The 13446-nt window shown below is 43.2% G+C and overlaps 1 protein-coding gene across 2 annotated transcripts; it reads right to left on the reverse strand.

Annotated features, from left to right (window-relative positions):
- Positions 1–3028: 3028 nt before the first annotated feature.
- Positions 3029–13079, reverse strand: LOC125536632 (B3 domain-containing protein Os07g0563300-like). Of its 2 annotated transcripts, none has more exons than XM_048699885.1 (12): positions 12635–13079; positions 12248–12329; positions 12043–12144; positions 10682–11529; positions 10419–10515; positions 9241–9415; positions 7086–7156; positions 6327–6731; positions 5975–6024; positions 5509–5622; positions 4635–4702; positions 3029–3922 (listed from the first exon to the last, which is right to left on the reverse strand). In XM_048699885.1, the coding sequence occupies exons 1-12, from the start codon at positions 12955–12957 to the stop codon at positions 3363–3365; spliced, it is 2895 nt and encodes a 964-aa protein (XP_048555842.1). In that variant the 5' UTR covers positions 12958–13079; the 3' UTR covers positions 3029–3362. The 2 variants fall into 2 exon arrangements, with proteins under 2 accessions (XP_048555842.1, XP_048555843.1); XM_048699886.1 differs by having other exon boundaries at positions 10700–11529; positions 12635–13078.
- Between the last annotated feature and the right edge of the window lie 367 nt (positions 13080–13446).

The raw sequence follows: 13446 nt of genomic DNA on the forward strand, positions 1-13446 counted from the left end.
TTTTGAAACTTTGACCAAGTTTATAAAGAAATTACTTATACCTACAACATCAAAGATAAATGATAGTATGAAATAAGTACATGTTGTGATGAATCTAATGATCATTCCAGATGTAAATATTTTTTCCACATATACCTGGTCAAACTTTTCTGAGGTTTGACTTTTCAAAACATCCATATGCTTATGGACGTGAGAGAGTCCCTAACTAGAGAGAGAGTGAGAAAGTGTGTGTGTGTGTGAAATAGAAAAAGTGAGTGAAAAAAGTGTGTGTGCGTGTGTGAAAGAGACATGGACAACACACGATAAATAGAGAAAAGGCGTGTGTGTCTTATGCAAACATATCACACATGCATATTCGACAACGGAAGCAAGGTGAGGACTTAGTGTGTGGTTGTTTGCAACCGAGAGAGAAAGACCCCTAGCACGTGACCAACAGGGGTCTGACAAGTAAGGGAGAGAGGTCGAGAGAGACGTGCGAAGAAAATGCAGACATGGGGATGAGAGAGTGTATGTTTGTGATAGAGAGATCCCCTGGAGATCGTGATGGGACTACATGGATGGGAGATCGAGTGACAAGATGTGTGCGCGATAGAAGATACCCCGAGAGATATCGAGATAGACGTATGGATGGAAGGAGACAATACATGTGTTCCTGATGGCTAGTGAGAGATAATCATACTTAAGGGGGAGTGTGTGTGCCTATGATGGAGTGAGGGATTATGGTACTTAGGGGGTGCGTGTCACATAGAGAGAGAACAAGGGCGGAGAGTGTTGGATGGGTTTATATGTAGCGCGAGCGAGACATGTGTATGTGTGAACCTATGAGATATAAAGTTTGAGAGAGATAGAGGAGCCCCAATAAGGTTGAGTGATGCGTCAGATAGCTGAGAGGGGGAAAGAGATATTCCATCCGCTTGATAATGCAGTGCATGTAAAAAAAATAAAAGTCGGACTTTAGAAACATTGATCAGGTTTACGCAAATGTTATTTATATCTACAATATCAAAGATACATCATATGAAACTATATCTCATGATGAATCCTCTATGCAGGTCGACCAACTGGTCTTCAATCTCTTCTTCGTTAGGGATTTCCCTGAGAGTGGCTGGAATTTCTCAAAAGTTTTTCCAGATACTTGCAAAGTTCTTGTTCACAGTCTTGATACGCAGTCTTGATATTGAGTTGCACGGATTCAAGCTTGAGATTGTCCATGCCAACCAAATTAGAGATCGTCATGTTGTAGTAGGGAAGGTTTTATAAATTGTAGACTACACCTCGTCTAAGTGCTTAAGAAGTTGGGTGGTAAAGGAAGGGATTTGAAACCACTCTTCTGGCAACCAGTCCTCAACAGCCAACTCTGCCGCCACATGTTGCCGTATGGTGCACCAGAAGGGTAGGGTGGGTTGGATTTATGTTGAAGAAATTTTCGTCATAAGCCAGGTCCAAAACCAATCCCGCACCCAAACTGACAGCCATCATCGAGATGCCACCGACCGAGCTACACCACTGTGCAGAGATGAAAAGGAAAGGATTTTAGACCTTCCATAGTGAGAGTATCATAACGAGTATCATGCATAATGACTAGAAAATTTTAGTAAGGTGGCATAGAATTAAATGAAAGTATAGAGAGTTGAGTATTATATCATATCATGATACCTTGTAATAACAAATATTATGTTACTATATATCATGAAATATTATGTTACTATATATCATGCATCGTAATAAATTAGATCATTTAAAATAGACTAATATCATATGCATACTAATGTATGACACTTCCACTATGAGTAGCCTTACAATGCTGTAGCCTTACAATGCTGCCAACTCTGCTAGGTTAGCAAAATCAGTCGCCTCCAAGGATCAGACATGCTCCGGATACAAGTTCAGTCTACATGAAGCTATCGATTTTTTTCATAGATAGTAGGATTCGGTCAACGAGTAAGCTAAGTTTGAGAGGAAATAGCGCTTAACTTGTATAACTCCCCAGCCAAAATCACTGGTTCATTTATCGGTTCTTGGCTGTTGCACATGCTAGCAACTAGGATCTAGACTGGTCTCATAAATCAACACTAGTCTTTTCTGCACATCTTTACTATCAGTCAACGAGTAGCTAAGTTTGAGAGGAAATAGCGCTTAACTTGTATAACTCCCCAGCTAAACCCATCGGTTCATTTATCGGTTCTTGGTTGTTGCACATGCTAACAACTAGGATCTAGACTGGTCCCATAAATCAACACTAGTCTTTTCTGCACATTTTTATTATCAACTTCCCGATCGGTCACCCATCGTCAAATTGCTTCAAATCAAGCACGCTTAACTTTGAGTTACTTTCGAATGGGCTCCCAAAAAATAAGATGCACCTTGTTGCCATGAGTAGTCTATCATTTCTATTAAACGGGGATGTCACGTACACCTCACTCAAAGAAACCGACATCCTCGTCGACCCAGCATGAACATTCTCTCTTGGCACAAATATGCCTCTTTGTCAACCGAAGCAACAACACTTCATCTCCATACAAAGTTCATGAGTTCTCTAGATATAGAACGCCAGTTTTAGAGCATCTTCAACTGGGGACCTCAAATCCTTCCCATATGTCCATACAAACATGTCTGGACATGAGACAAGGGAAAACCCATGTTGCTCGCAAACCCTCAAATCCAACCTATATACGTGAGAAGAAAATGAAACCCCATATGTCCATACAAACATGTCGGACATGAGAGACAAGGGAAAAACCATGTTGGCAAACCCTCAAATCCAGCTCATATATGTCAGAAGAAAATGAAGACGTCGAGGGTGTCCGAACAGCCCACCATGTCCGGGACTACATTTTCTCTTTATTTATTTTTCTTCTCTCTCGGCATCCACAGCAATCATATGCATGTGTCCAAACAATTTCAGGCCAAGATTGCGTCCACGAACAAACGAGGGTTTAAAGCAGACACTGCCCCCCACCCCCCGACCCACCCACCGCAAAAGCTCCACAGAACTATAGTGTTTGTTATCGACATTAGAAGCACATACTAGTTGGGGATGGTTGAGTCGATACATGAATAAATTATGCCGCTGACATGGTGCCGAAGAGCGCTGCTCTTACAATACACATACATACAGGGTAGGCAATACCTACAACGGGGCCTGCCTACAGCACCAACCGACTGATCTATGGTATACACGATATAGCATCAACACTGGGAAATATGTCCCCCGCAACAGGAAGGAAACTAGCTAGATCCTTTTGTATGGAAAATGTAATAACACCTACACTACAACTCCAGGCGCCGCATATCTCCATTGGTATAGACAGTTTCCAATCTGCTGTTATCTATCACCACTTTCGCCACTACGGTGAGCCGCACTAGGCTGCGTTCTCTCGCGCAAGTCTCATTGCACCGACCGCATCTGATTTTGGTGACTGCTCGTCTTCCCGTTCAGGCTGGATGTTCAGGTCAATCTGGTTCTTCATAGGAGAGGATGCCATGCTATGCTCCACGGCTTCTTCCACGTCATCACCATTTCCGTTCACCTTCTGGGGAGTGCTAGTAGGACTGGTGCTAGCCGGCAGCGGGTCTTGTGGAGACTCGCTCGACTGGCCTTGCTCTTTCTTTCGAGGCGGCTCCTCCAATTCTTTCTCAGACGCGCGCTTCTCACGCCGAAGCATCAGTGTCCTAAAACGACGGCGCACCGTCATACATACATTGCAGGTGCATGTCTGCTTGTGCTTTGGTCCCTTCCCACTAGGAGGCTGAATGCAGACAATGCACGAGCAGCCAGGGCGATGTCGGGGATGCTTTGTAGTTGGCTGGGAAGGAAGAGATTCACCCTCACCAAGAATAGCAAGGTTTGCCAGAGTGTCCAACCCATCCGAAACATCGATACTGTCAGTATCCATCCTAAGTTTAGCCTTTTTTGCAGCACCTGCAATGTCAATTAAGCAAAAGCTATCATTATATGTAGTAGCCATTACATAACGGTACAGTGTTACCTCCAACATACTATTCTTCAACAAGAGTTTCAAACACAAGATAATCACAATGTCTTTGTGCAAACAGGGATAACTTAGAGGATGCATTACCTAAACATCCACTGAACATGATTCTAGCGAGTCTTGAAATTATTAATACAATAAAAAGAGCATCGTCTAAATCCCAACATAACTGAGCAAACCAGCGTGCTGATTTTAGTTAACATGTACTTTGGTTCAAGGTCCAGGCCACAACTAACCTCAGGCAATGTGGCAAAAGTTGACAAAAAGTTATGTCTATGATGTATACTATATGGGCTATACGGCTGAGAACATGTGGCAATCCACAATTGGAGGTTAGGGTTAGCCATGGCAAATTGTAGCTCGCAACCATACATAACCTAAGACTACGCTATGTCTATGGCACATCTTGTAATGGTACACATTTGATTGGTTCTCCTTTACACCTTCGGTTGTTCATTTGTTGTTATAGTGGATATCTAAAAGAAATATCCCTCTGTAATTCATCTTTGGCATTTCTACTTGGAAATAACTGCTACTCCCTCCGATCCATATTAATTGTTACTGCTTTAGTACAACTTTAGTAGGGAGTAATAAAATTCAACTTCTGCATAACCATGCCTAAATCTTTCCAGGCCACCATACCTGCTTTTATAGGAATCAGTTCTGCAAGTTCCTCCATGCTTGCCTCTTGTGGAGAGACACAGGTCATCCTAGAAACAAAAACAACAATCAGCTCAACAGCTAAAATATAAGTAGGAGCAAATCATTCTCCCCTCGGTGGCAAGATAGTTACTCCCTCCGTTCACTTTTGTAAGCCGTTTCAGACAACTCAAAATAGGCTGTTTTGCACATTGTCTGAAATGTCTTCAAGGTCATATAAAAGTGAACAGAGGGAGTACTATTGTTGAGCTCAATAATAAAGAAGTTTATGAACATCCAGTTGGGTAAGAGATTTCAGCCACTTGTGTCGTAACACAATTTCTCCATGGTGTTCTGTAGCTTTCAGTAAAAATAGATATGCTTCAATTTGGCACACTACATAGCAAATACATGTGGCATTCTCTAGCACTAGCACGAAAAAGGCCCATCTGTGCCCAGCGAGGACTTGTTTGAGGGATAAGTATTTTCCTTATGAAGTTTACCGTAAGTTGCACAATGTCAAGAATATCAGTGTCTCTGTCTGGGGTTCTTTCCTCATATTTTGATGGCATGTAGATCAGATACATGATTGTTGTTCCCCACGAGAACATATCAGGAAAATAAGAATACTAGTTCTCAACCTCAAAAAAACATGTCTTTTACAGCATGTCCACTTGAAAGGTAACTTTTTTTTCCTAAACATGATTTGCTATTTTTGAGGACTAGATAATTGTAATTTGTAAAGATGGTTCATCATTGTACCAGTAACTAGTACAGTATTGTACTGTTAGCTAATCATAATAAACAATACGAGTGAAACTAGATAAAAATGTACGATGATAACGAAATAACCAGCCAACACAGAACAGTATGTCACCTTTCAGGATCCCATTTATTGTCGGAACAGGTCCACTTAGAGGGTAAAAGGGCGTCTACTGGCAGTTTCCGCCATTTGGAACAATCCTCACACTGAGCCCACTGATGATTCTCACTGATAAAATAAATAAACTATAAGAAGCAAGCAGAAGTTAACAATGCGGGAAATCTTACAGATAGAACTCCATAGGAGTTAAATTGATATATGGCAGCCTAGGTTTTGGCACTGGCATTCCACCACTCCCAGATAGGAACACAAAGGTCAATTATTACATGTTGTTGCAACTAAAACCTAGAGGCTAGAGCACAGCAAGGAACTCACTGACAGAAAAAGGTAAGTAGATAAATATGTTGAGCAGACTGTTGAATTAAGCATTCATTTCAATAAGAAAAGGAGGCCTCATTTGTTCCATCTCTACACACATGTCAAATGCACATGCCAAGAAAAATCATTCTGAAAACATTACCCTGATTGGTCAGTCACAAAATATGTCTTCCTCCCAAGTACTGGTGGCTCCTGCGAAAAACATGTAAGTTTTAGTCTTTTCATAACAAGTACATAAGAGAAAATAAATCATGTAATAATACAAGTTCACTGGTAAGCTATGTGCCACAAAATAAAATATCAGAATAAACATATGTACTACTCCCTCTGATCCAAAAAGAGTGTCGCAGTTTTGAAATAACCTTAGTTCAAAACTAGTTCAAAAGTGTGACATTTTTTTTGGATCGGAGGGAGTACTATTTATCAGAAGACCACAAGTTTTTTTTCCGGAACAGACGAAAGACCACAAGTGATATTTGAGAAGAATGACATACCTCATATTCCTCAAACTCATGGCCATCAACAATAACAACCGAAGGGGCCTTCAGGGGAGGGCGAAGCAATTCTTGAGCCTCCTCCCATGTTATCTTTAATTCCATGGATTCCTCGTTATCGATCCGGAACCGTTTAATCTTTGGACCGATAGAAGTTGCTTTTCTCTTCACAGGTCCGGGGGATGTGCGAACAGTTCCCGGCCCTTCTTTCTGTGCTACTCCACCTTTGTCTATTTTAGAGGCAGCTTGTTCCACAGGGCTAGAGTCTTTGTTCTCTGTGTTGACTTTATTTGGTCGCGCTAACGAAGAGTTCGGACTAGAATCTGGAGCACTGACATTAACATTCACATCTGGAAGATTTGGTGCAGCATTTGCAGGCTTTGTTGGTTCCTCCTGACGGAATATCTGATCAACATATAAACTTATAGTCAAACAAACTATTCCAGCAATTATTTTGTCAATAGCCAGCATAGTTATGATATCAAAAGATCTAGCATATGAACAGGAGATCTTAAGACTTGACGGTACAACAGGATGCAGCAGAACATCTAAATTGTCAAGAACGGAGACATGCCCTATGCATGTATATGATAATACTTCATCAGGCATTAAGCAAACAAAAGAACACAATTGAATCTGCATTCGACCATCGTTCAAGCAAATAGCAATATACAAGCTGCATGAACTGTAACAAAAGATTGAATTTTAGAGCTATCCTCCAGGGAAGCCACAACACAACATACTTAAGTAACACCGTACCTGTTCTTGAGTCTTTGTCTTTCTGAATCCCATGACCAGCTTCCCTTCTGGATCTATTCGGCTGAAACTTACTGAACAATATTAAATGGGATGAGTTATCAGCAAAACACATGACCACTTTCTTAAGAAAAAATTAAAATAAAATAAGTGAACCTCAAATGAGAAGGGAAAAAGACCATTGCAGCCTTCAGATATTGCCCAAATCCTTTTCAACATAACAATGTTTCGAAACAATCTCAAATTCTTAAGACCATTGACTTTACCCCTTTCTGCCCATTCCAGAGTGGTTGTCATTGATAGTGGCGGTCTTCACTAACATGGTGGCCCTCCTTCCTCTCAAGGCCTGCTTTGAAGCTGCCGCTCCAACATAGCCACATAATGTGTAATGATCCCTGGACTGGCTACTGGGTATAAGGCCGCTACGCCTGGCTACCACCTAGGATCTAGACTGGCCCCACAGACCTACATGAGTCTTTCCCGTAGTTACCAGATTCGCTGGGAGAGGCCTCGAACTCCAATCTAGATCTAACAACCCAGATCGGAGTTCAAACTCAGTCGGTTCTAACGGAAATCGGTGCCCGATTCGCCGAACCCTAATCGGTCAAGTTTTCTCCTCATTCGTCTCCTACATCCGCCAGAGCACGAGCGCGAAGGGAGAGACGTGCTAGAATAAGAACAAAGGAGAGATGCATGCCTGAAGCCATGAGGTAGAAGATGTGTGCGTGCTGTGTGTGTGGCGGCTGGGATCGCTAGGAAGTCTCGACCTAAAGCCAGCATATTGCGTTTCCATTCTCTAGTGGGCTTAATGGGCTGTTCTTTTATATTGGGTTTCCATTCTCTAGTGGGCTTAATGGGCTGTTCTTTTGTTACGTACATGGATCAGATGTGGCCCACCTAGCGTGTACGTCTCCATATAAAAGAAAAATACACTATACTAGAGGCGGCGAATCGTAATTGCCGGGTTTGCAAACCCCTTCTACGTTCGTGAATCTGAGATGTGTACCCCCCGCCGAATCCGACTCGGTAGATATGGCTAATTCCGAATCGCGAATTCAAATTGTGAACCGAGCGAATTGCGAATCAGGTAACTATGGTCTTTCCTGCGCATTTTGTCCTCACTTGTGCACACCCAGAATCAACTTCCCAGTCAGTCACCCACCCTCAAATTACTCCAAGCCAAGCACACTTAACTTTGAGGTTCTTTGCCGATGGACACCCAGAAAATAAGGAACTCCTTGTTGATATGAGTAGTCTATCAATCTTATTAACCCGGATGTCATATAATGGATGTGCGACCTACATTGTGTCAACCTAGCCCTATCAAGCCATTCTAGTTGTTGTAGTGATCCACATCTCTTAGGTGTCATCAGAAACAGTGTCTGTCGTGGACAAAATGTGGAGGCTGTGCTGTACAGCTGTGATATGGATGCAGTGCAACTACGGCAAGAGCATAACATGACACAATGATGAGAAGGACAACGGACATGGTGGAGGGTGCTGGTGTGAGGGTGGAGAGGCCATGAATAGGGAGTCTAGATACTGGTGGCCCTGAGAAATAGGGTGAAAAGAGACGTAGTAAAGAAGACGCGAGAGGAGATGGAGAAGACTGACATGAGAATCCCTGCATTTTTTTCTGTTAATTGTTTGATGTACGCATGTGACATTCAAATCAGCACAAACAGCTTTGGATGGACCCAAGGGGTGGATGGTCTTTACGAGCTCGAGGGTGCATTTTACACGGTATTAGAGTTTGAGACTGGATGATGACCTTCGACAAAAATTGAAGGTTGAATAAGGGAAATTTACATATGATATGGAGAAAGATATGTAAATCAAGACACCAACAATTCAAATATAAGATCAGGAAAGGTAATATTATTAAGAAAGGTAGCATTAATGTAATAGAACAGCAAACAGGATATAGCAACGAATTACAATCACATGCCCCAATCTAGTGGATAAGAAACATTGCCAGATCATGGTATTTCTATCTGTACAAGATGTGTACTGTGTGATATCATGGTACAAGGAAAAAACCTAATGGGGTACTAATTTGTTATACCCATGCTAAGTAACGCTATTACTCTTAGGTTTTATATTAAGCTAATATATTCGACATCTAGTGCATTGCATGTTTTTAAGACAGAATATCTACCTGTATCGCCCGCTTGTAAGTGCATCGACTGAATGCAAGGTGTGACACCCTCCAATACATACATCCTGCTGTTATTATTGGGCCAGAAACGGAACTGGAACACCCATTCCTTACCACTGGCATCCTGAACTTTTAAGGGAAGTCCTTCTGGCTGAGAGATTGGAGGGAAGTATGCCTATACAAAATGATTTTACATGAGGGTGGTTCTCTTCTAAGAACTAAAACACCTACTCCCTCTGCTCCTAAATACAAGTATTTCTAGAGATTCCAATATGGACTACCTACGGAGCAAAATGAATGAATCTACACTCTAAAATATGTCTATATACATCCGTATGTAGTCCATATTGAAATCTCTAGAAAGACTTATATTTAGGAATGGAGGGAGTAGTATACAAAATCCATACATATCCTATTATACTAAGGCTTCAAAATTCAAACATGTTTTCTCCAGCAAACTCTACTTGTATTTAAAACATCTGGGAAGAAGATTAGTTGCTGATACCACCATTCTACAGAACTTAGTCACATATCAGGTTAATCTAGCTCATTGGATTACTGACAAAAATAATATGGTTCAAGATTAGTTAGCAAACCAAGTGACAGGAAAAGAATGGATCATGTCAAGTCCAGATTTTTCAAAAATATAAAAAATCATAACTGCTCCCTCCGTTCCTAAATATAAGACGTTTGGGTAGTTAAATCAATTTGAACTACCAAAATGTCTTATATTTAGGAACGAAGGGAGTAGAAGTTACAAAAGATTTTGGAAACAGGCCTCGTGTACATGTAGATGTGTCCTTTTTAATTTGTGCGCTGCAAAAAGACTCTGTTGATCTATATAATAGAAAAATATTACATCAATAGATCTAGGTGTAGAACACAACTAATCATATTTCTTCATGAAATTCTACAAGTGCATAGTGAACATCCACATGCACTTGTGAAGAAAAATCAAAGATTTTTGGAACTCCAAAATGTGTTTTCCGAATTCTTTAAAAACGATCTCCTTGAAGCCCGGGATCTTTGTATTTTCCAGGATCATTACCATACATACAGAATAAGTAAGCAACAGTGAAAGAAAATTTCCATGGACAGTAGCCTTAACATAATTTAATCATGGAGAATCTACAAATTAACGAAGGTATAATTAAGAATGACATAGTGAATCAACTTACCTCAGCACATTTCTTTGGCAACACCAAACGACCAATTCGACCAGCATCACTGGCACTTAACATTTTCTCGAACAAAGGAGTAATAACAGAATTCGAACTGTAGGAGTGTTAAGGAGACACTTACATATAGATAAGAAGTCTTTAAAAAAATAATTTTGATATAATTCAAGATGTCATTATTAAAAAAAATGAGCTTATGTTATTATTAATTACTAGAATAGAGAGGAATATATTGTCTAAGAGGAAATTGCTCATGAAGATACGTAGAGTTTTTTGGATACTCTCCCGATAAGTGCTGTAGCTCTTTATCTGTTATTCTAGGCCAGTAGCGGGGAAGTAATTCTGATCTCGCCTTTGGATCCATTCTGGGCTTTCCATTACGGAATTGCGCTTGGTAGTTGGGCTCAATGACACTATGGGAATAGAACTGTTTTTGCACTACTGAGAGGGGCACCGTGGTGGGTGGTTGTTGCGGATTATTAGGTATGATTCTGAGATGGTCGCTTCGTCCAGGTACCGGTGGATAATTAGTGATAGTGTAGCCACCCATTGTCGGCAGGGTTGACGCCGCATCATCCTTTAGAATGGATGGATGATGTGAATCAAGCTTAAAGCCAGTAGATACAGTAGAACCACCATCTGAAATTATCCCTTTCCTTGAAGACAAAGGGTCGCTTTCTCCTACATGGTGACTAGGATCATGAAGGCTATTTGGATTTGGTCCTTCTCTCTGGTAGGGCGTAGAGGAGTGTGTCGGATCCATGCTTGTCTGCTGTCCGAGCCCATTGGCATATCTGTCCCTTATAATCTGGCCCATGCCGGCAGGTGTTGTTGGTCTGTCATGCATGTCATCAGATTTCTTTTCCTGGGCATGAATAAAAGTGCGCCCTGGAGGTAATTTTTCACTGCCACTTGGCCTATCAAACTCATAAGCTAGACGTTGCTGCAAGTCCGATTGTATAGTGGACATGTTCCACAGCTGGTGATTCTGTCGCCACTGACTTGAAATCTGGCCCGTAGGAGGTCTCCAACTCTTTACATAACTGTCTTTTCTGTCAGCAACATTTTGAGGCATATGCACAGTAGGAGTTGACCACATCTGACTTGGTGCCTAACAAGCATAAGAAACAATTAGCATCAACAAGGGTTAGAATGTGAACTTCACAGAACACAAGAAAATTGCAAAGCTCCAGCAGCTTCAGCAAATATAAACACTTCAATGCCTAATAGAGACATCCTTCACATAAATCAATTGCCAGCTATGGTAAATGGCATGCGAAAAGTAGAAACTGGGCTTCAGACAGATAACATCAGGGTTGCACCTAACTAATGCTGGCAACAAAACAGCATAGCTAGAGTACAGCTATGAATGATGGATGTTTTCAGTTCGAATGTACACTAGAAAAAAGGAGGTGAGCATAACTAGAGTGCAAGTGAAACCATTCTGCAAACCATCCAAATGCAAATTTGTAAAATCTCTGCACATGCAAATTGATCAGAGTTCACCAGCTTAAAGTGCCGGTATGCAAAACAGAGACAACATATTTCATAAGATAGTGTCCTCGTTACCATCAGCCCAATAATAGTAAATTCTTACGCAAGAGTGAAAAAATTGATGCCATACCATTGCCGCATAGGACTTGCGAGCACATAGGATGCAGTCAACTCCGCCAGCGTCGAGCAGCGCATACGCATGGACTGAGACGATGCACCCACAATGTAGCCTCTGCCCAGCAAGAACCGAAATACAGAGACGGATCAATCAGCAAGCACAAATCACGAGTAGAGCCATAAAGGCTAGAGAATCAGCGGCATGCAGGCGTACACACCTTCCCGCACGCTTCGCATTTCCTCCATCCGGCCACCTCCGAGTGGAAGGTCTCGCAGAAGGTCCCATGCTCGAACGAACCACTGCTCACAGAAAACAGAAAACACACATGCATGCATGCATCAGGCACCAGGAGTCGTCGTACGCAAGTCAAAGCGCTCCCGGAAACCACCAACTTTACAGAAAACCCCCGCGTATCCGCCGAAATCGCGCCGACGTAGCGATCACTCCACGTAGATCCGGTGTGCGCCATAGGCGAATCCGCCTCCGTGGGGGCGGAGGGAGGGAGCGAGCTCGCTCTCCCCGGGCGCACGAATCGAGCGGGCGCGATTGGGGCGGAGGGAGGGAGGGGCAGGAGATTCGATTAGAGAAGGGTTACCGTACGTACTAGCATCGGTCGCAGAGCTCGGCGTAGTCGCCGGAGCGGAGGCGCCAGCCGCGGCGGCGCGGGCCCTCGGATTTGGGGTCCTTGCAGTGCGCGTTGAAGCAGATCCTGGGCCGCTGCTGGAGCGAAGCGGGCGGAGGGCCCTGCTGCTGCTGCTGCTGTTGGTGCTGCGTCTGCGTCTGCTGGGACGGCGGCGGCGCGGCGGAGCCGGACGGCTGCTGCGGCGGCGGGGGCGGCTTGGGCTGCGGCTGCACCGACATGGGGGTGCCGGTGAGGACAGTGGCGTGCGCGGGCGCGATGGGGTTCGGCGGCCCCGACGAGGACATGGCCGGAACCCTAGGCCGGCGGTGCGGGGGGGCGGGGCGGCCCGAGGGGGGGTTTTGGGGAGGCGTGGGAATCGTGGGGGCGCAGGGAAATATGGCGAGCGAGCGAGCGGAGGGGGGAGGAGGGGCGAGGCGACGCGAGGAGGAGGAGGCTTTTAAAGCGTGTCGCAGAAAAGTAGTAGTAGTACCCAGCGTCTGGATTGCTCTCGCTACGTGTACACGAAACGCCTCGGACTCACCTCCCACCCTCCCACCATGCTATACGCCACCATACAAGCTTTCTCCATTTCTCATCCATACCCTTGCATATACTTATATACATATAATAATACAGAGTACTACGTGCTTCTGTAGTACAGTACGTATTACCATTTGTAGTACAAAAAAGAATATTGAAACTACTGTGCGGACGACAGTTGCCAGCCGAACTTCATGGAGGATTGAACGGTGCTATCCAATTTTGCTCTACAATGGACGGTTTGATGTGCTGCA

Source organism: Triticum urartu, chromosome 2 (assembly GCF_003073215.2).
Source record: "Triticum urartu cultivar G1812 chromosome 2, Tu2.1, whole genome shotgun sequence".
Classification (NCBI taxonomy): Eukaryota; Viridiplantae; Streptophyta; class Magnoliopsida; order Poales; family Poaceae; genus Triticum; species Triticum urartu.